General features: G+C 43.6%; 1 protein-coding gene across 2 annotated transcripts in view; it reads right to left on the bottom strand.

Annotated features, from left to right (window-relative positions):
• Positions 1 to 2628: 2628 nt before the first annotated feature.
• Positions 2629 to 26237, bottom strand: part of CTNNA2 (catenin alpha 2) — an 832954-nt gene continuing 809345 nt past the window's right edge. For both annotated transcript variants that reach the window (XM_040335493.1, XM_040335494.1), the window contains one exon: positions 2629 to 3911. In XM_040335493.1, coding sequence (XP_040191427.1) covers positions 3624 to 3911 — 288 coding nt within the window. In that variant the 3' untranslated portion in view covers positions 2629 to 3623. The remainder of the gene's footprint in view (positions 3912 to 26237) is intronic.

Genomic DNA, 26237 nt, shown 5'->3' with positions numbered 1-26237 from the left:
GTGGCTCCCCATGTAACCAAGATAGCCACACACATCTGTTGCTGTCCGGGGGCTGCAGGTGGCTGTCTAAGGGCAGGTTCGGCATTACTGGGGCGGGGGGGGGGCAGGGCAATGATGTCAGCAAGACAAATTTGGCTGCACCCAGTGTTCGCTGCAGCAGGCTATGCACACCACATTACTACTCTCCCAAAGGTGTCCCAGGCCACTAAAGTGTTCAGGTTTAGTTTTAAGAAAAGGGGGCAACCCTACTTCACAGCTGGGCGCACACTGTGCATGTGCGAGCTGCGCTGTGAATGCCCAAACAATCTTCTGGGACCTGTGATGTGTCCCAGAAGATCGTAGGGAGGGAGGTGGGTGAGCTGATCTCACTCCTGGCGCCGAAGCGCTAGGGAAGAAGTGGGAACTAGGTGCCTCTAAAAACAGGGTACCCACTCCTTCCCCCCCCCAAAAATGACATGCCAAATGTGGCATGTCAGGGAGTCACCAGCACTTAAAACAGAAGTTTCATTTTTGGGTGGGACTCGGCTTTAAACAAGCTGCTAGCAGGCTTCGAAACTTCTTGAAGTTTAATAATAATAAGACAATTTATATCATGCCTACATGCAGGGCTGCTGTTAGAAATCATGGGGCCCCGTACAGCCTAAAAGGCAGCCCCCCCCCCGCCTATATATTAATTTTGTTTTACTTAAAAAAATACACTAAAAATATTATTAGCGGACACAAACATAACAGAGAACCTGCATAAATGAGCCCTTTTATAATAGAACAGGGAGGGGAATCAGTGCAGGGGAAGCAATCACAAGAACAATGTCCTGTGTCTGTGTCTCTCCCTGCAGCAGCTGAAAGCTGGTGGGAGGGAGAGAAACCAGCTTTTAGCTGCTGCAGAGAGCTGCACAGGGCATATTTCTGTAAATGCCCCTCTGATTGACCACACTCCTGCTGTTTGGGCCCTTCTGTGCTTCCTGGGGCCCCCTACAGGAGGACTGGTGGTCCCCCCCCTATCAGCGGCCCTGCCTACATGATAAATTATAATAAGTGATAAATGGTAAACTTCTAAATTAGAAGTGCAGTCGCTGTAAAAAAACAACAACAAAGAGTTAAAAATAAACTGCACTTGTATGACGAAACATGTTGGGTGGGACGTCCGGTTATGGCACTTTTGGTCTTATGAATGTTAAACATTTATATACATTGAAAGTGTTATTTTAAAGTAGTTGTATTGTATGCATTAGGGTAAAAACCTTTCTGTGTCACAGACACAGCGTGTCATGATGCAGCGCTGTGCATGAGAGCTGCAGCCCACATGGCTTTGTCGCTTCTCCCTGGGCAGATCAATAGCAGTGGGAGCCATTGGCTCCTGCTCCTGCCAATCAACTCCAGTGACGATGGGGCAGAGTCCTACTGTCTCTGTCAATGGATGCTGCGGCAAGGCATGGGAGTGAGCCTGCATGAGTGACCCCATGGGAATCGGTTTCCTATTGGGGCACCAGCAAGAGAGGAGGAGCCAAGAGATCTGGTGGGAGACCCGAGAAGAGGAGGATCGTGGCCACTCTATATACAATTTGGAAACTATGTTTGGGCTTTTTATGGACTTTTAGAAATTATCATTTGGTATGAGATCTGTTTTATTTGTTTTGATTTACTTCTTCAAGCTTGTTAAAAGCCTGCTGAAGCCTGGCAAGAAATCAACACTCCCATTAGAACCTGCGATCAGCATTTACAAACTGGAGTTGAATAGTACTAAAGTTTTAAACAAAGCTCTCTGAAAGCTCTGCAAATATTGGCCCGGATTCAGATAGAATGGCGTAACTATATGCAGGCGTAGCGTATCTCATATACGCTATGCCGCCGTAACTTTGAGAGGCGAGTACTGTATTCAGAAAGAACTTGCGCCCGAAGTTACGGCGGCGTAGCGTATATGGGCCGGCGTAAGCCCGTGTAATTCAAAGTAGGCTGGTAGGGGGCGTGTTGTATGGAAATGAATCGTGACACCATGTAAATGACGCACCTAACGAACGACGCATGCTCAGTATCACGTCGAATTTTCTCCGTAAATTACGCCGGTTCAATGCTTAGTCGACGTGAACGTAACCTACGCCCATCCCCATTCACGTACGACTTACGCAAACAACGTAAAATACGACGCTGTTCTGACGTTTCCGACGTCCATACCTTAACATGACTTACCCCTGCTTTATGAGGGGTAAAGTTACGCCGGTCGCACGCCTTACGTAAACAGCGTATTTTAATACGCCGGGCGCAAGTACGTTCGTAAATCGGCGTATCTAGCTCATTTGCATATTCAACGCGGAAATATACGGAAGCACCCCTAGCGTCCAGCATAAATATGCACCCCAAGATACGACGGCGTAAGAGACTTACGTCAGTCGTATCTTGGACAGAGTCTAACGTAAATGCCTTTCTGAATAGGCGTATAGATACGCCGTCGTAAATCCTTTCTGAATCCGGGCCAACATGTTTAAGCTTGCTGTTCACATTTCTTTTTACATTCTTTTTTAGTTTTTGTATTGAGTGGGGAAGAGTTAAAGTGGAACTAAACTCTCTCAATGTACATTTCTTTAGTTGCTTCTTGATTTCTGGCCTAGGCCAAGCTGATGTCATAAATCCAAGGAAATGTTTTTTTTTCATCCGGAGGAAGCATGGGGGGGCATTTTCAAGTAAGCACACCCACCTGCCTGCATTCCTGAGGTAAGAGCAGATGGATTCTAGGAAGTAAATGCTACATGAATCATCTGATGTGTTAAAAAAAAACACCTCCCTTTTCCAGGGTTTGATATTAAAACCAATGTAAAGGAACTAGAAGTTAAGAACAGGTCTTATCAGCAACTGGTAATCGCGCTGGAAGAAATACCATTAAAGATCCACTTTTAGTCCATTTACATTGTTTTAATCCCAAGCCCAGATGAAGGGTGTATTTTTGGACCCCCAAAACACATTGCTACTCTTTAGATTGTCTCCCTGACTTTTATTGGAATATAGTTATACATGGACCTCTAAGCAGTAGTATAGTGCTTCAATTAAAATGTTTGTTACATTACAATACAAGTCAAGGAGGCCATGGAGATCCGTCTACAATGTAGAAGCCACCTGCCTGGGAACCAGGTCACCTACCTCCACGTCATATACCAGCATAATAACCTTATGGGTTCAAATCTATTTTCCACTTTCCTTAAAAACCCAGCAGGCAGGGTTTATATATGTAAATCCATGTAAATGCTTGTTTTTAGTTTGCAGCATAGTAGGGGTTGACAGGGGCCTTGTGAGATGCAACAATGGGTGATTTTTGGTCAAGCAGTTAAGCACCTAGAAATCATTGGTAGCCGGCAACTCAGGACTAATTCTCCACTGGCTAACTCCTGTCAATGTCTCAAAGCTTCAGGATGGGATTAGGGCCAAAATACAAGTTAGAAATTTATCAGCAGTCAATATATTCATTTGCTTTTTTTTGTGCAACATATTTTAACTCCAATAAAATCTTGGGTAGCATGCAAATAGACAGTGCTAAGATTCAGATCATGCCAGACGCATACAAGTCGGCAGGTAAGCATACAAAATGACTTCTTAAAAAAAAAAATAACAACCATTTAGTAAAGCCTAGAGTTCTAGAAGGAATCCATTGCTTTAAATTCACTAAGAGCCTGGACAGGAGAAATATGCTTCTTTTGGGATCCTCGTCGTACTCGGGTTTGGTACTCTTCAGGTTTTTCTCTTTTTACTAGAGGTTTCTTCTCTGGAGCTTTCATCTTCCAGGAGACAACGGGGGAGTTCACGGCCGCCGTGCCATAAACTTTCTGGTATTTGGTGGAAGCCACATATGAAGCCTTTACGGTTAACACAACGGCGTTCATCAGATTCTTGGCTGCTTGAATCAGGGAAGTGGCGCTGTCCAACTGTGAAGAATAAAAACAAGAAATTTTAATGTCTTCTCTTTTTTTTTTTAAATCAAAGTCTTTTTATTGTATAATTGCTCAAATGATACTTATAATCAATACATCCGTTCTTACCAAATAGTGCAAGAGAAAAAGCATAGTAGAACATGAGTCCATATAATGTAAACAATAACACTCTACCATGTAACTATAGCTTTTTTATTTTTGACCCCCCCCCCCTAACCTCGTCGTTGCTGCCCGTGCACACAGAGCCTTTTATAACAAAATAACATAAGTAATTTCTTCAACCCCCATGATCTCTCGGGTCTTGTGCTTGGCCATTAACACATTCCAGCTGTAATTTTCTGCCCCTGGCACAACTGTTCATATGTTTTTAACACCTCCCCATCATACAACTGCATAAAGAACCAGATCCTCTTCTTTTTCCAGGAAGCAAAACCCTGTAGGTCTTGTAACTCTGAGTATCTAGGGTCATGCCATACCGGGGTGAAGGGTAGTGGGCCCATTAACCTCAAATCCTTCCGAACCTCGCCCCATACCTTTTTGATGAGGATGCCTATAGGTGCAGAATGTGGTATACTGGGCAAGTCCATCTCCACGTGAGAGGCCGCCTTTAGTGCAGTGTGCTCCTGCCCCTTTAATGAGGGCTGGGCTACCTCCAGTCACATGCCCCTTATCTATCCATCAGCAGTCATGTGCTCCTACTGAGGAGACTTAAAATGCAATGTTATAGTTAGGACTGCAGTATACAGAGCGCCTTGATGGGGCCTGCAGCTTACCCATGCATTTGCAAATGCGTGCAACTAAACCTCTGTTTTTAACACACATGGTTAGACAAGTGAATTTGGTTGGTTTCTAATTGGTCGGTAAGTTTGAGCCTGGATATTCTATGTTTTTGTATGTATATGCGCCCTTTCCAGTGCTCCTTATTGTATAGACCAGTCATAGGTAGGGGCAGTGACTTTTGTTTGTTGTATTTATGTCATTGTGGTCAGGCAGCACACTGGCACCTTTGCTTCCATGTGCTGAGTGTGCAGTGTGCTCCTGCCCCTTTAATGAGGGCTGGGCTACCTCCAGTCACCTGCCCCTTACCTATCCATCAGCAATCATGTGCTCCTACTGAGGAGACTTAAAATGCAATGTTATAGTTAGGACTGCAGTATACAGAGCACCTTGACGGGGCCTGCAGCTTACCCATGCATTTGCAAATGCATGCAACTAAACCTCTGTTTTTAACGCACACAGTTAGACAGGTGAATTTGGTTGGTTGCTGATTGGTCGGTAAGTTTGAGCCTGGATATTCTGGGGCAGATCCACGTAGCGCGGCGCATTCCTCCGTCGGGCGTAGCGTATCTCTGATACAATACGCCGCCGTAACTTACAGCTTTTTTTTGTATCCCCAAAGAATTTGCGCCGTAAGTTACGGCGGCGTAGTGTAACTTTGGCGGCGTAAGGGCGCGCAATTCAAATGGATGTGATGGGGGCATGTTTTATGTAAATACGTCTTGACCCGACGTAAATGACGTTTTTTTTTCAACTGCGCATGCGCCGTCCGTGGGGGTATCCCAGTGCGCATGCTCGAAATTAAACCGGAACAAGCCAATGTTTACGACGGTGACGTCATTCTACGCAAAGCCCTATTCGCAAAACGACTTACGCAAACAACGTAACATTTTCAAAATTTGACGCGGGAACGACGGCCATACTTAACATAGGATACGCCTCATATAGCAGGGGTAACTATACGCTGAAAAATGCCTTACGGAAAAAACGTTTGTGGATCTGGCCCTCTTTCTTCCCATCCCCATCCCACCAGCTGCTGAAACTGTGAGGCCAAAAAGTATGTTTTTGGGTGGGGTACTGCTTATCCCCCTCTATCCTTTCCATGTCTTCTTAATAAAATGTGAATCTTAGGGTAATATTTACATTTATTGGATTGAATTAGCTGTCAGACATGAAGCTGCGGAGAGCTGGTTGCCAGCAACTGATCTGGATCCTGGGGTTGATGTCCCTTCGACCCACCCCTTTTCTCAGCCCTGACTACGTTTACCTATGTTACGTTGGGTCATAAAATGATTGTTAATGCTGGTGACAGATGTATTTGATTTTACCCATAATGCCACTTTGATTTGAATTAAATTGTTAAAAATAAAGAGGAAAAAAAAGAACAAATATGGAGCAGAAAACTACAGAATTTGTTGAATTGGACCATGGGAGCAGATAAAGTGAGCGGCTTGCAGAAATCATCTGTAATCATTACACATAAGCGAGCTGTGGATAAGAAGACTATATCTCGGAGAGTTTTAATGCTACAGAATTCATTTTACTAAGAGCTGAGCTTGTTTTCTGAAAGCCATTGCCAGCGTTTAGCTTTTATGCAGATGCATTACTTTAAAAAAAGCCATAAAGCAGGAGGAAATGTATCATTTTATTAATATCACACATCAGCAGAGTAAACCAGGAATTAAGCAAAGCCTTTTTCTGGGAATGGAAGAACATGTAAATTTAACAAAACGATAAAAGTTTCAGACGGAGCAAGCGGAGGCTCGCGGAGTGTTATAAACAAACTGGATTTGTCTTGATGGTAATCCAGTCTGCCCTGTCTACTCTCCATCCAAATTAAAGCCTCAAATGAATGTGATTTGTGTGACGTCTTATTTAATTTAGTCATTATATGACATAGCAGAGACTAAAAAAATAAATAAAATAAAATAAAAATAAAATGCAAGATGAGATAAAAAGATGCAAACCTTAAGGCTTGTGTACACGAGAGGATTTCCGCTGGAAACGGTCCGCCGGACCGTTTCCAGCGGATAAATCCTCTGGCGGATTTTGATCTGATGGCTGTACACACCATCAGATCAAAATCCCCGCGGAATACATCCGCGGTGACGTGGCCGCTCCGTCGCCGCGACGATGACGCGGCGACGTGCGCGACCCTGGAAGGTAAATACTTCCACGCATGCGTCGAATCATTACGACGCATGCGAGGGATGGGATCGGACGGACTTATCCGGTGAGTCTGTACAGACTTATCCGGTGGACAGGATTCCAGTGGATAGATATCTTAGCATGCTAAGAAATTTTTATCCGCTGAAAATCCATCGGCTGGATTTTTATCCGCCTGAAAATGTCCTCTAGGCTGTACACACGACCGGATCTATCTGCTGGAACTGATCCGCAGATAAATCCCAGTGGATCGATCCGGTCGTGTGTACTGGGTCTAAGACTAGTCATACACAGCTGTTATGAATAATTATCATAATATGTGTAATATGATTACTTCAGCTCTATCTAGTGGCCTTAATCATCACAGTCCAGTGCTTCAGTGAGCACTGGAAGGGTGGAGCTCAGAAGTGGTCATAGAGGCAGCATCACAGCGATTCTGCAGCCATGAACTTGAGAATGAATGTTTCCTACAATCTCACACTTCTCCTTTAATGATGCTTTTGTTTTTTGTGTATTTCCCTAAGAGCCGGTTCACACAGGGGCGGCACGACTTTGGGGGTGACTCGGCAAAGCGGTCTCAAGACGACTTCAGAGGCGACTTGCAAAATGACTTCTGTATTGAAGTCAATGCAAGTCACCCTGAGTCGCCCCCAAAGTCGTACAATAACCTTTTTCTAAGTCGGAGCGACTTGAGTTGCTCCTATTAGAATGGTTCCATTGAATAGAGTGGAGCGCGACTTGTCAGGCAGCTGAGTCACCTGAAGAGGTGCCCCTGTGTGAACCAGCTCTTACGTTCTGTGTGGTCACCAGTATAAACAGGGAAAAAAATCTCACCATTGGAGACCCAGACTGTAATAAAAGCTAATAGGAGTCCTAACTCTTCCTTACTGTTGGGAAGCAGCTGCAGTTATGTTTTTTAACCAGTCATGATGTTGCTAGACAGACGACTAAACCTCTTGTTGTTTTATAGGAAACCAACCAAAACACATAAATGGGAAATGACCATGTAGTTCCAAGACAGAACAATACATTATACATTACTACCACCTAGTAGCAGAATTACTAATCACAGTATAATAATAATAATAATAATTATTAAAAAAAATGGTTGTTGTGCCTATGTCTATATACAGCATATAGCATGCCAATACCCACATTATCTAAAATGTTGGTAAAGTTGGGTTTTCTTTTTGCAAGAGGGGTCCTACAGGTCACAATTCTCCACAAAAGTAGCCTACAGGAGCCTGCTTGGCTATAGGTCATAATCTTCTGCTTATGTTTGATTCTTTTTGAACGATTCAGCCTTCCACATCCCATTTGTTGCTTTCCTCCTTTGTCTCACACATCTGCTTCCACCTCAGACCCCTTTGTGCTTCCTTTTCCTAGACACACCCAACATACCCTATCTGCACCTCAACTGGACATTTAGAAGCACTTAAAGAGGCATTCTAGACTCCTTCCTCCCCAAAAAAAAATCGAAGTCAGATACTGTAGCTGCTGACTTTTACTATAAGGACACTTACCTGTCCAGGGATCCAACAATTTCCCCACCCAAGCCGATTATTCAAATGGCTTTGGGTGCAGGCGCGGGCATCCCAAGTAAGGGAAACAGGAAGTGAAGCCTTGCGGTATTACAGGCGGCTTCCTACTGCACATGTGCAATCTGCACTGTGCCTTGTGAATGGTCCCATAGTTCTCTGGGAGCTGTGATGTGTCTCAGAAGACTGCGGTAGAAGGAGAGTGGGCAAATGTCCGGCTCAGTTCACCACGGCAATCTGAGACGGAAGTGAGAGCAGGTACCTGTAAAAAACAGGTACCCGTTTCCCCTCAAAATTGGGGCTGTGAAAAGGGGAAGGATGCAAACAAGCAGAACTTCCCCTTTTGAATGAAGTCCTGCATTAAAACGCCACATTGAAGCCTTCATACTTCAGACCAAACTTATTTTTTTGGCCCTAATAGGATAGTGCTAGAACCACAGATGTTAACTGATGTCTATGAGCTCACTAACTAGAATTTCACTCTCTTCTGGTTGGGATTTTTTTTTCTTTGGGTAGTCATAGAACCACTATCAGATTTTAACTGAAGTCTATGAGCCCACTAATTAGAATTTCACTCTCTTCCAGTTGGATTAGATAGTGATGGGAAATCTCTCCAGTGGAGAAACAGATTACAACAAAACACATGTTATCAGTAAAATGGGAAAGGGCTAGAACACCACTTATCACTGCCTGTGACTTCCCATTCTAATGAAAACATTGTCCCTAATTTCTTGTTCTGTTGTCACAGAGGCAGGAAATTGGTATCAGTGGGAGGACGAATGCTCTATTTTTGTTGTGTGTCAGTGAGAGGAATAGTGCCCCATTGTTGGTATCAGTAGGAAGAACAGTGCCCCATCATTGGTATCACTGGAAGGAATAGTGCTTCATCATTGGTGTCAGTAAGAGGAATAGTGCCTCATCATTTGTGTCAGTGGGAGGAACAGTGCTCCATCTTTGGTATCAATGGGAGGTATAGTGCTCTAGCCTTGGTTTCAGTGGGAAGAATAGTGCTCCATCATTATTGTCAATGGGAAGAATAGTGCCTTATCGTTGGTATCAGTGAGAGAAAATATGCCCCATTGTTTCGTGTGAAATCTCCCTAACAGGGTAAAGAGCAATAACAAATGTCAGAAGTATGATAGCGATAGCGAGGGGGAGGCCTTGCCTGGGCACATGATATTCCCATTAGGGGTGCCCGGGTCAGGTATGACCCCCTCGAACTGTCCCATTATTCCATAGGTCGATTGCTTAATACCGACAGCCAGGGGTATTGACTGAACTTTCTCTCATTAAGCCCACATTGGCACCTCGAAAGACCTGTAAGGCCTTGTACACACGACCGGATCTGTCCGATGAAAACGGTCCGCGGACCGTTTTCATCGGACATGTCCGCTCGGAGATTTTGGTCTGATGGTTGTACACACCATCAAACCAAAATCCGCGCGGACAGAATACGCGGTGACGTGGCGGCGACGATGACGCGGCGACTTGCACGAACCCGGAAGTTAAATGCTTCCACGCATGCGTCGAATCACTTCGACGTCATGCGCGGGTTCTCGGGCCAGCGGACATGTCCGATCGGTCATACTGACCATCGGACATGTCCGGCGGACATCGTTCCAGCGGACAAGTTTCTTAGCATGCTAAGAAATTTTTGTCCACCGGAAAATGGTCAACTGGACAAATGTCCGCTGGAAAACGGTCCGGTCGGCCGTACAGAAGACCGAACATGTCCGCGGAAACTGGTCCGCAGACCAGTTTCAGCGGACATGTTCGGTCATGTGTACGAGGCCTTAGGGCCTTGTTGCTGATACTTTGTTACACATCCCACCCCTTTATGATGTTTCATGTTTTGTTATGTTGTGCTGATATTATATTCTGTTTATCTTCTGTAATGAAAATAAAAAAATAAAAAAAAATGTCAGAAGTATTTCTGAAGTCTATCCAATACCCCAAAAATTGTTTCGCTGGAGTTGGGCATAATTACAGGTCCACTAGTTTACATCCACATATCTTATAAAAAGAGATGTGCACAATTTATAATCATCGGTCATTATTTTTGTTTTATTCAGTCTGTCAAATAAAACACGTACTAATTAGCTAAGATTACCAACTCTTATCTGGCGCCTTCAGTAAATTCTAGCAAAGGGCCTTCAAAAACCACTTTTTAATTCCAATGTTTTATGGCTTATTTTGATGGTGCTGGAAGTTAAAAGAATAAGATAAATTAAGTGTCAATAAAGAAAGCAGTGGGCAGAATAACAGGCACATCAAAGCGATGACACGCAATGGTTGAAATTTCCATATTAAGTAGAGCGCTGACACAGATCGCGCTGCAGAAATGCTATTTATACACTCCGGGAAAAGAGGGATGCTATGTCAGGTCCTATATCTGAGCCACAAACAAATACATGTTTATTGAGACAAATACGCTGAAAGAAAAGTAGGGAAATCTACATATAAAAGTCGGAGTTGTAAAACAATGTGACGTGCTCAAACAGGCACAAAAACACAATCTTTCGGTGACGGAGGAATATAGCCTCATGGCTACAAAGGGGTTTCTATTACCCGTTTAATGGGCTGTCTCCATCTCTCTCCGTCATGCCTAGAACAGTAAAGTCTATGTTAGGATCAGTTCCAGTGCAATGTCTCATGATTACAAAATCTAGAAAATTAAAATCGCACCGCGGTACAAGAAATTACATTGTGTTCCTGTAATGTGTTTATTTAGGAAGCACAGACGGTTGCCTTGAGAACATATTTTAATTAAAAAAAGAAAAATGAATAGTAGCCATTTGTCCACTTTGGATGTCATATGGTAAAATAATTCTCTACTTAAAGTAAAATTTTAAATTAAAAATACATTTTAAGGATTAAAATGATATATTATTTAAAATTGCTCTGCCAGTCCTAAAATAGAACTTAAAGTAAAACTTTTTTGGATCGAGTAATAGAGAGTTATAACTTTTCTATGTTTTTTTTTTTGTGTCCCTTTGGGGAGATTGTTCTGTCCTACATTTGAAAAAGAAAGCAAGTGGAAATCCCTCCAAAGTCTAAGGTATGCTTCCTCAACATGTTTGGATGTCTAAAATTGCTCTGCCAGTCCTAAAACAGAACTTAAAGTAAAACTTTTTTGGAAAAAGTAATAGAGAGTTATAACCTTTCTAAGTTTTGTTTGTTTTTGGGGAGATTTTTCTGTCCCATAGTTGAAACAAGAAGTGAGTTGAAATCCCTCCAAGTCTAAGGTATGCTTCCTCAACATTTTTACACTTGAGGGACATTTTTTAGGTCTTGGGGAACCCATTTTAAAACCAATAAAAGCCCCCCTGATGGTGCTGGTCAGAATGGCACCCTTACAGATGGCTGAAGAGATCATTGGTGCCATGCCACTGACTCATGCCTTGTGGTATTGGGCCTGGAACTATGCAAGCGCCATCAAATGGGAAGTCAATCAGTCACAGCTAAGGAAACCCTCAACAAATTCTGGAGGAACCCCAGGGTTCTGTGGCAGTATGGCTGCTCTGAGATCTGAGGGGCACAGATGTTTTTGGTCAAACATGAATGGCTGGTACTGGTGCTGATTGCATGTAACCTCTCACACAAGTGGTTTGATGAGCAATTTTGATTGAGCTGGACACCAATTGTTTGCATCCATGAAAACATGCTGGATGTGACTATGCTCCCTGAATGTACCCATGTGCAACCATGGCATAGAGCAGTGTAGCAAAGAGGCTTGAGGAAGAGGGGCCTAACTTATGATTTTGCAAACAGGTCCACTTTTTTCAGAAAACACACCTGTGCCCAGATGTGTAATTTTAGCAATAATGATTGTTCGGGTGACGGAGTGAAACTGGTGGACACTCTTTTTTGATTGGGCAGTAAATTACATAAATGCCCATTGGAAACTGTTTAATGGAGGATGCCCCTTTTTGTAAAGATTACAGTGATATGGAAAAGACATGTTTGGAGTCAATAGACAACAAGATTCACCCTAGTAGGGGCAATTTTTATAAGGACTTTCAGCTGGTTGACTCCCAACCCACTTTGGAATATCTCCCTATTGGCAACATTATGGATGACAGTACCCTTGAATGCCTTTAATGATTTTAAAATTAAATGCGATGCTATTTAAATATCCATCTCCCATGTTCCTCTTGAGGAAGTTTGAATTATTCTACCCTACAAAGTCCCACTTTTTGTTACAAATTTGCTACCGCCATAATAAAAAATAATAACCTGACCAAAAAGACTGCACAATTTTTGGGCAAATTCAATTTTTTTTCATGGTTTATTTTTTTTTGTTTTTGTTAAGTTGGCCATTGATTGATAGAGTTTTCAAAAAAGACTCTTAGGTAATTTAGGAAAATCCGTACCAACATTCGAAAGTTGTTCAAAAGATTTTGTTTGCTTTTAACATTTGGTTTTGGAAAGAATGAACTTAAAGGGGTTGTAAACCTATGTGTTTTTCACCTTAATGCATCGTATGCATTAAGGTGAAAAAACACCTTGCAGTGTCCAGCCTCCTCGCTTTACTTACCTGAGCCCCAAAATTCCGTGGGCGCGTCCCCACCGTCATTCTCTCCTTGGAGTCGCGGCTTTGATTGGATAGATTGATAGCAGCGCAGCCATTGGCTCCCGCTGCTGTCAATCAAATCCAATGACGCAGACGCCGGGGGCGGGGCAGAGTCATACACTCGGTGTCTATGGACGCTGAGTGTATGATACAGGAGCGCACCCGCAAGATAACCCCCTCAGGAGAGCGTGTCTCAAAGGGGGTTAGCTATTGCAGAAAGGAGCCGCGAGAGAAGCCGTGGGACCCCATAACAGGTGGATCGGGGCCACTCTGTGTAAAATGAAATGCACAGTGGAGGTATGTATAACATGTTTGTTATTTAAAAAAAAAAAACAGGAACCTTAAAGCCCTGATGGACCGTTTTCATCGGTTAACCGATGAAGCTGACCGATGGTCAGTCGTGCCTACACACTATCGGTTAAAAAAACGATCGTGTCAAAACTCGGCGATGTAAAACACTACGACGTGCTGAAAAAAATGAAGTTCAATGCTTCCAAGCATGCGTCGACTTGCTTCTGAGAATGCGTGGATTTTTAACCGATGGTCGTGCCTACTAACAATTGTTTTTTTCTATCGGTTAGGAATCCATCGGTTAAATTTAAAACAAGTTGGCTTTTTTTTAACCGATGGATAAATAACCGATGGATAAATAACCGATGGCGCCCACACACGATCGGTTTGGACCGATGAAAACGGTCCATCAGACCGTTCTCATCGGTTTAACCGATCGTGTGTATGCGGCCTTAGTGTCACTTTAATCAAACAAAAACCACATACTCTATTAGAAATTCATTAATTCAAGAAGAATTGTCCATCTTGCTCCTTTGAATTTTCGCACCACTACGGTCAAAACAAATGTTGAATTAACCCATTGATAATTAGAAAAATTGACAAACATTCTTAGAACATTATTTTCCTAAGAGTTTAAATTCAACATTCTACCCATCTACGGTCAGCTTTAATTCTCTTCAGAACTCAGTGCGCTGTTGGGTAGTCTTATCAAAAAAATGCTAAATATCAAAAAAACACAATTCAACTTCAGCAAGAGCTCCTGAAACCTGACAGCAAGAAAAATACAGTTTCGACTCCTCTCCGCATAATGTCATCGTAAAATGTAAAAAGACTCTTAAAATGGGCGAGCTGGATGGGCTCCATATGTCGAAGTCAGATTCCTATATCTGCGCAGTGTTTTGTTTGTTTGTCTATTAAAGAGGAGAGGAAAGATGGATAGTTACAATATAAGCGTAATGTCTGCCAATACAAAAAGATAAGCGTGAAATATGTCGCATTATGTAACCTGATTACACAATTTTGCAAAGAAGAAACATTTCATGACTCTTGTCGGAGTGCATATATCCAAAGAGCATCCGAGGTATTATGTGCAAAATAATGAGAGGGGTGTAACAGGAAAATAAGCAGAGACGGAAGATGCCCAGGTTCTTTCAGATAAAGAAAAGCCAACATCTCATTACCATTTTATTATAGGCTTTACTAAGACTTGCTTTTTCCCATTTGTGGCTCATTAAAGTTGCACACCAGCCTAACTTGACAATATTGCATTTAGGAAGTAGCTGGGCACACATGCTGCAATCGGATTGTACAATCTCTGTACGATCTTCCTAATGGTGGCCATACGTACTTTAACTACTTCAGACCCGGGCGTATGTAAAAAGACGGCCTCAAGGTGGCTCTATAAATCCGGGAGGCTGTCTTTTTACGGCCTCGGGTCCTCCATCGGTCACCTCCCCCAGTCAGTCCCCTCCCCCCACAGTAAGAATCACTCCCAGGATCCACATTTAACCCCTTCCTCGCCCCCTAGTGTTAACCCCTTCCCTGCCAGTCACATGTATACAGTAATTAGTGCGTTTCTATAGCGCTGTTCGCTGTATTAATGTGAATGGTCCCAAAAATGTGTCAAAAGTACCAGATGTGAATTCTATCCCCTATTTTGTAGCCACTTAAATTTTTTCGCAAACCAATCACTATACGCTTATTGCGATTTTTTTTTTTTTTTTTTTACCAAAAATATGTAGAATACATATTGGCCTAAACTGAGAAAAAAATATATATATATATTTTTAAAATGTGATACTTATTATAACACAAAGTAAAAAATATTGTGTTTTTTTTTCAAAATTGTCTCTCTTTTTTTTGTTTATAGCGCAAAAAATAAAAACCGCAGAGGTGATCAAATACCACCAAAAGAAAGCACTATTTGTGGGAAAAAAAAGGACATCAATTTTGTTTGGGAGGCACTTTTGCACAACCGCGCAATTTTAATTTAAAGCGACGCAGTGCTGAAAGCTGAAATTTCGCCTGGGCAGGAAGGGGGTATATGTGCCCAGTAAGTAAGTGGTTAAAATATTAATAGTTTCCTTTTTCAATTGATCTCTGTTTTTTTTTTTAAAGTCAGCAGCTACAAATACTGTAGCTGCTGACATTTAAAAATCAAGTGCCTGTTGATTCAGTGCTGTCTTTCCTCAGCTGGTTCTTCTTACCCCTGTGGGTCCCTGGCACCACTGTCTTGGATACAGAGGCCGCAAAGTGAGGAACCACAGCTGACTCCCCACGTGGATGTGCGACCTTGCATGGTGCTTTGTGAATGGTTCTGCAGCCTTCTGGGACATGTGAAGTCCTAGGAGGCTGAAGGAGGGGGGGGGGGGGGGGGAGAAGGGATTCCATCCCACGTTTCTGTGTGATGCTGGTGTAAACGGACCCTCAAGCTTCAGGAATTTTTGTTTTAGCACATTAGGGGGAGGAGACCAGTTCTTGCAGGCTTAAAGATGCCTGAAATATGTCTGACAAAGTGTTCAATTGGCACGGTTGCAGCCTTTCCATTAAAGTCCACGTTCTGAACATGGTGCACAGAACACGTCCTTCCCGTACTGTGTTCTAGTGTGAACTGGTACAGGCTACACACATAATTAGCTTGAGATACACTTATAGAATGCTCATATATGTATGCAAACCACCTACCCCTATCGTATGAAATTCAAAATACTAACCAGAATACAAGGCCATCCACAACAGCGCGCCTGGCTATATCACCAACCTCATCTGCAGATATTGCCCAAATCATTCTCTACGCTCCTACCAAGACCTCCTGCTCTCTAGATCTCTTGGTACCTCCTCCCATGCTTGCCTGCAGGACTTCTCCAGAGCCTCTCCCATCCTCTGGAGCTCCCTGTCCCAGTATGTCCGGTCAGCCCCTATCATGTCAGCCTTTAAACTAGGGGTCTCCAAACTTTTCAAACATATGGCCAGTTTATTGTCTTTCAGACTTTAGGAGGGCTGGAGAGTGTGGCCAGCAGGGGCAGAAAATGAGAGTAAATATGCCCTTAGGGTTGGTGGTCAAAGAGGAGGAGTATTGCCCCTATAAGGAGGAGGAATAGTATCCGTCATTGGTATCGATGGAAGAAATAGTGCCCCATTGTTGGTGTTAGTGGGAGGAATAGTGCCTCATATCAGTGGGAGAAGTAGTGCCCCAAGGGCCATATAAAGGCTAGCAAAGGGCCGTATCTGGCCCTTGGGCCACAGTTTGACAACCCCTGTTTTAGACAATCCCTGAAAACTCACTTATTCAGGGAAGCCTACCCCACCTCCACCTAAGAACTATACTCTGGCCATCTCCATCAGACCATCTCCGCAGCTATTATCTTTTGTACCACCTCCCCCTACCTTTAGATTGTAAGCTCCACGGGTAGGGCCCTTCTGTATTAAACTGTATTTTGATTGAAAAAGGTCCAAACTATTGGCACTATATAAATCCTGTAAAATAATAATAATAATAAAATGAATTGCTTGAAAATCCAGTGTGAATGGAAAAGTCAATTCTTGTCTCCACCCACTACCCCGCAACGTTTATTGACCCCCCCCTCCACCCACCTCTCATTACCGCCCCTTTTAGAGAATACAGAACCAAGTACCATTTTGTGGTGCTAAGTAATTTGTATGGAATTTGATAATGATAAAAAGAAAAGCAGTAAAATAAATCCCAGCAATAGACCCCCCCCCCCCCAGCAACAATAGATTTCCCCCAGCAAAAATGGACCCCTGCAAAAAAAACAGCAACAATAGACCTTGAGCAGCAACAACATATCTCTCAGCAGCCAGCATCCATAGACCCCTCCAACAGCAGATCCCTCCCAGCAACAATTGACCCCCCAGCAACATAAGAATTCCCCCCACCCAGCAAACTAGGAAGAATAGACCTCCCCAGCAACAATTAACCGCCATGCAAACGATTCCCTCCAGCAACAATAGACCCCCCCCCAGAAGCAAGCAGCAATAGGCCCTCCAGCACACCCCAGCACCCCCATTACATAGAGTACATTCAGTACTGGAGGTGCCGGAACTGCGTTCCCCCACGTTCCCGCAAAAAAAAATCCCTGGATAGAATAAGTGAAGGATTTCTGGCTTGTTGGTGGTGGTGGCTGCAGAAGAGAGACATTTTGACTGAAGGGGGACAGGCAATGTGGGGGGAGGGGGGCAGATTTTTTGTTAGTGTGTTGGAATGGTAGAGGTATATACATACTGTAGGTTTATATCTGTGCATAGAGGTTACACTTATATGTGTGCACAAATTATATTTATATATGACTGGATTAGGTACAGAGATATGTTATAAGATTTGATATATAACTATTATTGGTTTCATCAATGCATCATTTTTCTGATTCATGGAAAATTTCATTCCTATCTGGAAAATTTCCTCCGGCAATGCTAAAGCATGCTAAGCATTCATTTTATTGTAATGCTGTTATGTAAAGGGGATTTTAATATATGTGCAGCTCCCAACCTATACTAAATGTGATATCTAGAAGAGGGGAACTCAAGGTTAGAAAAATCTATATATGTATTCATAAGTTAGTCAACCATAAGAATGAAAAGTGTAGCCTGAACAGAACCAAATATATGAAACGGCAAGAAGTAATGTCAGTAAACAAAATATGCATCTCTCTCTCTCTCTTATTTATATATATATATATATATATATATATATATATATATATATATATATATATATACAGGGCCGCCACCAGGGGGGTACAGGCAGTACACCTGTAAGGGGCCCAGAGGTCCCCAGGGGCCCGGATGGCAACCCCCTTTAAAAAAAAAAAAAGAAAATTGTTTTTTTTTTTGTTTTTTTTTTAGGGGTCCGGAGGTCCCCAGGAGCCCGGAGGCCCACAGGGCCCCCGGATGGCAACTCCCCTTTTTTTAATTTATTTTTAATTTATTTTTTATAAAAAAATTATATATTTTTATTTTATTTTTGATTAAAGGGCCAATTTTTTTTTTTTTTAAGAGGTCCGGAGGTCCCCAGGGGCCCGAAGGCCCCCAGGGCCCCGGATGACAACCCCCCTTTTTTATATATATATTTTTTTTATTTCTTATGTCCCCAGGGCCCCATGTGGCAAACCCCCTTTTTTAAATTTTTTTATAAATGTTTATTTTTGTATATATATATTTATTTTTTGTTTATTTTGTATTAAAGGGCCCAGAGGTCTCCAGGGCCCTGGGTGGCATCCCCCCTTTTTTATATATATATATATATATATATATATATATATATATATATATATATATATATATATATATAAATGTTTGTTTTTGTTTTTTAGATATTATTTTTTTTTTTTTATATTTTTTTAGATATTTTTTTTTTTTTTAGATATTTTTTTTTTTATCAAAGGGCCCAGAGGTCCCGGATGGCAACCCCCCTTTTTTATATACATTTTATATACTTCTCAATTCGTGGCAACCCCCCCCCCCCCCCCCCGGTTCTCTGCTCCAGGGGGCACCTGCCTGAAGCTGTGTAAGGGGCCACATAATTCCTGATGGCGGCTATATATATACATACATACATACATACATACATACACACATACAGTTCCTTGATAAAGTATTCATACCCCTTGACATTTTCCATATTTTGTCATGTTGCAACCAAAAACTTAAATGTACTTTATTGGGATTTTACGTGATAGACCAACACAAAGTGGCCCATAATTGTGAAGTGAAAGAAAAATGATAAATGTTTTTTATTTTTTTTACAAATAAATATCTGAAAAGTGTGGCGTACATTTGTATTCAGCCCCCTTTACTCCGATACCCCTAACTAAAATCTAGTGGAAACAATTGCCTTCAGAAGTCACCTAATCAATAAAGTCCACCTTTGTGTAATTTAATCTCAGAATAAATAAAGCTGTTCTGTGAAGCCCTCGGAGTTTTGTTAGAGAACCTTAGTGAACAAACAGCATCATGAAGGCCAAGGAACACACCAGACAGGTCAGGGATAAAGTTGTGGAGAAGTTTAAAGCAGGGTTAGGTTTTAAAAAAAAAATATCCCAAGCTTTGAACGTCTCACGTAGCACTGTTCAAACCATCATCCGAAAATGGAAAGAGTATAGCACAACTGCAAAGCTACTAAGACATTGCAGTCCACCTAAACTGACAGGCCGGGCAAGAAGAGCATTAATCAGAGAAGCAGCCAAGAGGCCCATGGTAACTCTGGAGGAGCTACAGAGATCTACAGCTCAGGTGGTAGAGTCTGTCCACAGGACAACTATTAGTCGCACACGCCACAAATCTGCCCTTTATAGAAGAGTAGCAAGAAGAAAGCCATTGTTGAAAGAAAGTCATAAGATGTCCTATTTGCAGTTTGCGAGAAGCCATGTGGGGGACACAGCAAACATGTGGAAGAAGGTGTTCTGGTCAGATGAAACCGATATTTAAAGTTTTGGCCCAAAAGCAAAATGCTATGTGTGGTGGAAAACTAAAACGGCACATCGCCCTAAAAACACCATCCCCACTGTGAAATATGGTGGTGGCATCATCATATTGTGGGGATTCTATTCTTCAGCAGGGACAGGGAAGCTGGTCAGAGTTGAGAAGAGTTGGAAAGATGGATGGAGCCAAATACAGGACAATCTTAGAAGAAAACCTGTTAGTCTGCAAAAGACTTGAGACTGGGGCAGAGGTTCACCTTCCAGAAGGGCAACAACCCTAAACATACAGCCAGAGATACAATGAAATGGTTTAGATCAAAGCATGTTCATGTGTTAAGCCTCGTACACACGACCAAGTTTCTCGGCAAAAAACGTCAAGAAACTTGCTGGGAGATATTTTTTTGCCGAGGAAACCGGTCGTGTGTACATTTTTCGACGAGGAAACTGTCGAGAAACTCAACGAGCCAAAAAGAGAGCAAGTTCTCTATTTCCTCGACGGGAATGGAGAAACTTGCCTTGTCGAGTTCCTCGACAGCCTAACAAGGAACTCGACGAGGAAAACAATGTGTTTCGCCCGTCGAGTTCCTCGGTCGTGTGTACGAGGCTTTAGAATTGCTCAGTCAAAGTCCAGACCTAAATCCAATTGAGAATCTGTGACAAGACTTGAAAATTGCTGTTCAGACGCTCTCCATCCAATCTGACAGAGCTTGAGATATTTTGCAAAGAAGAATTGGGCAAAAATGTCACTTTCTAGATGTGCAAAGCTGGAAGAGACATCCCCAAAGGGACTTGCTGCTGTAATTGCAGAGAAAGTATTGACTCAGGGGGGCTGAATACAAATGCACGTCACACTTTTCACATATTTATTTGTAAAACATTTTAAAAACCATTTATCATTTTCATTTCACTTCACAATTATGTGCCACTTTGTGTTGGTCTATTACATAAAATCCCAATAAAATACATTTACGTTTTTGGTTGTAACAAAATGTGGAAAATTCCAAGGGGTATGAATACTTTTTCAAAGGAATGGTATATAAATATTAATATATAGATGTAGACTCGTTGCAGAGAAGCCTCACTCACTTGAATCAATCATTTTTGCCAGCCAATGAACCAGACCTATGTTATGAATTTTTGACAGCTATGAAGCAAGTAATGAGTACCACCCCCTATGGCCACCATGTTAGGTTAACCCCTTCACGTCAACCTAACACAAATATGCGGCCCCACTGGACTAGACTGTTTTTCGTGGGGCTGCATATTTGCATATCTCCATTTGTGCTTGGAGCACGCTGTACAACGTGCTCCCAGCACAGAGACCGGGGTCTCACGGAAAGCCCCGGGCCCCATACTAATGATCGAGACTCAGAACTCCTAATTATATATCAGACAGGAGGCTCATATCTTGCATTAATCTTTCCATTTTAATGCTCATAGCAGAAAACATTTTTACATTTAAATGAACTGAAAAAACTACGTTTCCCATCAGTCCCAGCGTCCATCTAGCCCCCCCCCTTAGGGGTCCGAGCCTATAATTAGGACTGCCCCACTGTAAATCCTCCTCTTTCTTTCTGCTCATGGCAGAGATAAGTATATTACCTTGATATTTTTTATGATATTTATCTGATATTTATTGGATATTTAGGATTTATTATATATATGTGTTATTAGCAGCTTTTACATAGAGCACTCCATGTGCATTTGTTATCGAGTGTTTACTTTCAATTTTACTGTTATTTTATATATGTTATTAATTTTCTATTGTATTAATTGAAAGTTTTACCAGCATATAGAATTTTGTGTTTTACTGTTATTCCTGCCCTTGCTTATAGGGCGTCATGTTTCTGCTAACCGCTGCCTCTGCGGTATTCTCCCTCCTGGTCAAAGGCAGGCTCTGTCCTCCATTGTCCTCCTCGGCCCCCCCTCTTCTTCCCTGTCACTAGCCGACTTTCCCGGGCTGTGGGCAGAGGAAGGGGGGGCGACGTCAAGCGCGCGCTCTCTCCTCAGCGCTGTCTAACCAATCACAGCCCGCAGCCGAGATCTCGCGAGATCTCGGGCGGCGCTGTAGTTTGTATTCACCGCTTCCTCACCGCACGCCAGTCTGCTGCTGGGCGGTGAGGAGAGCGGTAACGCTGCTATATAGTTTTATTCCCTACTTTCTCTCACAGCGGAGCACTCGAGGAGTGGTCTGCTATCACTAGACATTTTATAATATTAGATTTTGCTGACACCCCTTTTATTGATTACTCTATTAGTGAAACTCTGCAGGAAGGTTTAACCCTCACTAATTGTAAACTGTGCTTCTGCAGAGATATCTCAGTTTTAAGCCCTCATTTATTGTAACCTGTGCTTACATTAATATAATATTTCACCATGACGGATGATATTAGCATGACTGTTAATACCTCTACAGGTTTAACCCCTGAGGTCCCGCAGCTTTTAACTGCTGCTCAAATACAGGACCTTATCAACTGCTCTATTCAAGCAGCCCTAGCCTCTCATCCCAACCCGTCTACTACTCATCAGGAAGTAGTAAAAAAGGGCAAGGCCCTTTACAAGCGTAAAAATTTGACCGCTTGTTCTGACTCCCCGGCAGGGGAAGTACAATTTGTGCTTGACGCAGGACCCCCCACGGCCTGCCGCCCCAATCACCCAGAGGGTGAACGACCCTTACTAGTTAAGGAGTCTTCAAAGAAAAAGTTTAAGTCTTCCCACCGGTCCAAACCGGACTCTTTTAACGAGGACTCAGATGATAATGCCTCTGAGGGATCTCTGATCGCCGCATCAGAAGATTATGAATCCGATATGGAAGACTCTGGGCAAGAATTCACGGACCTTGGGGCTAACTCAGATTTACCATCTGAGACAATTCTAGACTCGCTAGGCGAACCCTTTTTCAATCCAGAGGGCATTTCTCACCCCAGATCGGGGGACTGGACACCTCTTCCTCAGGTAGCCCAGTATGTAGAACACTGGACTCGGAAGGGTCTGGATAGGGTCAATAGGAATAAACTAAGGGCAGAATGCCCGAGACCCGTTATTCCAAAGAAAGTGGCTATTACCCCAGAGATCGATCCAGTGCTTTTGAAATATCTAACCAAAGCTGGCAAACAAGCCAAAAAGGGCATTGAACGATCGTTCAAATCGATCCAGGATCGTATCCTAGATATGTTAGGACCCCTAACGAAAATCCTAAACCTCTCGGAGCAAGCAGCCTCCACTGAGGGCCCAGTAGACTTAGGGCAATTACGAGGTTGGGCACAAAGGGCCATTTGTCTGCTAGGCTCGGCTAATACAGCCTGCGCTGTAGAACGTCGCAGGTCAATCTTAATGAAGTTGGACCCACAACTTTCCCATTTGGCAGAATCAGAGCCGGGCCCCTCTGCAGAAGGTCTTCTCTTCGGAGAAGATCTTATGAAAAATATTAACAGGTTTGTTGGCCTGTTTAATAGCCTGGACAAGGCCCAGACTTCTTTAAAGAAAGCGGGCTCTGGATCTAAGGTTTTTGGTAGGGCCGGCAGAGGGAGAGGCCGATCTGCCAGTCGAAACAATTACTTCAGGGCCTACCCTAGAGCAGCCGCTCAACCTTACACACCCATGCATCAGCAATACGCCCTACCGGTGGCACAACCGGCGCCATTCTTTCCTCCCAGAGGACGCCCATGGAGAGGACGCGGGGGCAGAGGTTTTCCCAGATCACGCCCTTCCACTGGTAAGTGTTCCTCAGTTTTCTTCTCACATTCCAGTAGGGGGCAGACTGAAGCATTTTATCCACGTCTGGCACACGATTACGGCAGACGCTTGGATATTATCGACAGTAGCGGGTTTCCACATAGATTTCATCTCGCAACCAATCATGCTGGGGACCCCACACCCAGCTCAGTTTTCAGAACAATGTACTCATCTCATAGACGAAGAGATTCAGGACCTAGCAGCAAAGCAGGCCATAGTGGAAGTAGACCCTTTATCACCCGGGTTTGTCAGCAGCCTATTCTTAGTAAAGAAGAAAGGCGGAGGTCATCGCCCAATTATAAATTTGAAAGGATTAAACCAATTTGTGGCGTATCGTCACTTCAAGATGGAAGGCATCCATCTATTAAGAGACCTACTCTCTCAAGGGGATTGGCTAGTCAAGATAGACTTGAAAGATGCTTACCTGACGATTCCCATGCACCTGTCTTCACAAACCTTTCTAAGATTCCTATGGTGGGGCCGTATGTGGCAGTTTACCTGTCTCCCCTTCGGCCTTTCCTCGGCTCCATGGTGCTTCACCAAGATAATGAAGCCCGTGGTAGCTGCCCTTCGATGCAGAGGAGTATGTCTGATAATATATTTAGACGACCTCTTAATCATGGCCCATTCGAAAGCTCAGGCAGACCTACACAAGCGATGGGCAGTGTCACTTTTAGAGGAACTAGGCTTCCTCATCAACCTCAAGAAGTCCGTACTGTCCCCAGCTCAGGAGATGGAGTTCTTAGGTTTCACGATAGATACCAGACAGGCAATCTTACGTTTACCTCAGTCAAAATTGTCCCTGATTCGGAAAGAAATCAGGTCAGTTTTGAGCAAAGGCCAGATATCGTTGAGAACCCTGGCACGCATTGTCGGACTTTTGTCAGCCTCCATTCAGGCTATTTTCCCAGCTCCCCTACATTACCGGGCCCTTCAACGCCTCAAAACTTTACACCTGAGACAGGGTCTAGGTTATTCGGACAAAATCTCCCTTTGTGCGGAATCCGAAAAGGAGTTACGATGGTGGCTCCATCACGCCATAGAATGGAATGGCAAAACTATCTTCAGTTCTCGACCGGATGTCATACTGGAATCCGATGCGAGCAGACAGGGTTGGGGTGCTCGTTGCGGGCAAGCCTCCACAGGAGGGACTTGGTCCAACGAGGAGTCATCCCTTCACATCAATGCACTGGAACTCTTGGCGGCATTCTTTGCCGTCAAGAGTTTTCTCTCCCGGAGGTCCAAATGTTGCGTTCTTTTACGCATGGACAACGTGGCGGCGGTGCAATACATCAACCACCTAGGGGGCGCGAAATCCAAGATGTTGGCGGACATCGCGTCCGACTTCTGGAATTTCTGTTTTTCCAGGGACATCCTGCCAGTGGCAGAATATATCCCCGGGGTTTCCAATTACGTGGCAGATTGGAATTCCCGTTATCTGTCAGACGCCAGCGATTGGACGCTGGAAAGATCAACCTTCTTAACAATACAGGAACTTTGGGGTCCGTTCCACACAGACCTTTTCGCTTCCAGGATCAATCGGCAACTGATCCACTTCTTCAGTTGGAGGCCGGATCCAGAAGCAACAGCGGTGGACGCATTCCTCCAGGTATGGCCGAAGGGAGTAAACTATGCGTTTCCCCCCTTCTCACTGATAACCAGGCTTCTCCTTCATATCATGACTCAATCTGCGACGGTGGCGTTGATCACTCCCTGGTGGCCAACGCAACCATGGTTCCCGCTAGTTCTAGGCATGTCGATCGACTACCCCAGACTTCTCCCACACTCAATTCAGCTATTGACGAACCCGTCCAAAGGTCCACACCCTTTGCTGTTGGAAAACAGGCTGCCACTCCTGGCCTGGTTGGTCTCGGGATGTCAGAGACAGGTTCAGACCTTTCGCAATCGGCTAGAGATCTTCTCGCCGTGGCCTGGTCCCCAGGGACTAGATCGGCATATCGATCTGCCTGGGGGTTATGGGTCCGTTGGTGTGATCAACGACAGATTGATCCCATTCATGCCCCTGTTCCCTCAGTTGTAAATTTCCTTGCGGAATTTTATGAGCTGGGAAGATCATACAGTTCCCTGAACGTCTATAGGTCAGCTATATCGGCTTACCACTGTCCGGTAGACGCAGTTCCTATAGGCAGACACCCTCTTGTGTGTCGGTTACTCCGCGGCGTTAAATACAAACGCCCTCCTCGTCCACGATACCATTCTACCTGGGATGTGTCCAAAATACTTCAAGTATTTTCTTCTTGGGAGGATAATGATCAGTTATCCTTGAAAGACTTATCCCTAAAACTCACCACCCTGTTATGTTTAATTTCTATTAAACGAGTATCCGATGTCAGGGCCCTAGATGTTTCTAGACGACAATTCTCGCCGGAAGGGGTTAAGTTTTCGGTGGTTCGCAGGACAAAAACCAATCTACACACAGTTTTTTACCCCTTTTTTCCAGCGTATCCGCGTCTTTGTGTGGTCCGTTGCCTACAGACATACGAGTCCCTCACTGCGGCGCTTCGTGCTCCAGATTCTTCCCAATTGTTGATATCTTTTGTGCAACCACATCGGCCGGTATCTTCAGCAACCCTAGCTAGATGGGTAAAGTCAGTCATGAAGATAGCAGGTATAGATATATCTCTTTTTGGGGCTCATTCCACCAGAGGTGCCATGGCCACTAGAGTGGTTACATCAGGGGGATCACTATCAGATCTTTTATTGGCGGCAGATTGGTCTTCAGAAGTGACCTTTCGTCGTTTTTACTTTAGACCGGAGGATCACGTCTCATTATCTGTTCTCA

Source organism: Rana temporaria, chromosome 1 (genome assembly GCF_905171775.1).
Source record: "Rana temporaria chromosome 1, aRanTem1.1, whole genome shotgun sequence".
NCBI lineage: Eukaryota > Metazoa > Chordata > Amphibia > Anura > Ranidae > Rana > Rana temporaria.
The sequence above is the reverse complement of the archived record's forward strand: the minus strand, read 5'-3'. Positions and strand labels throughout refer to the sequence as shown.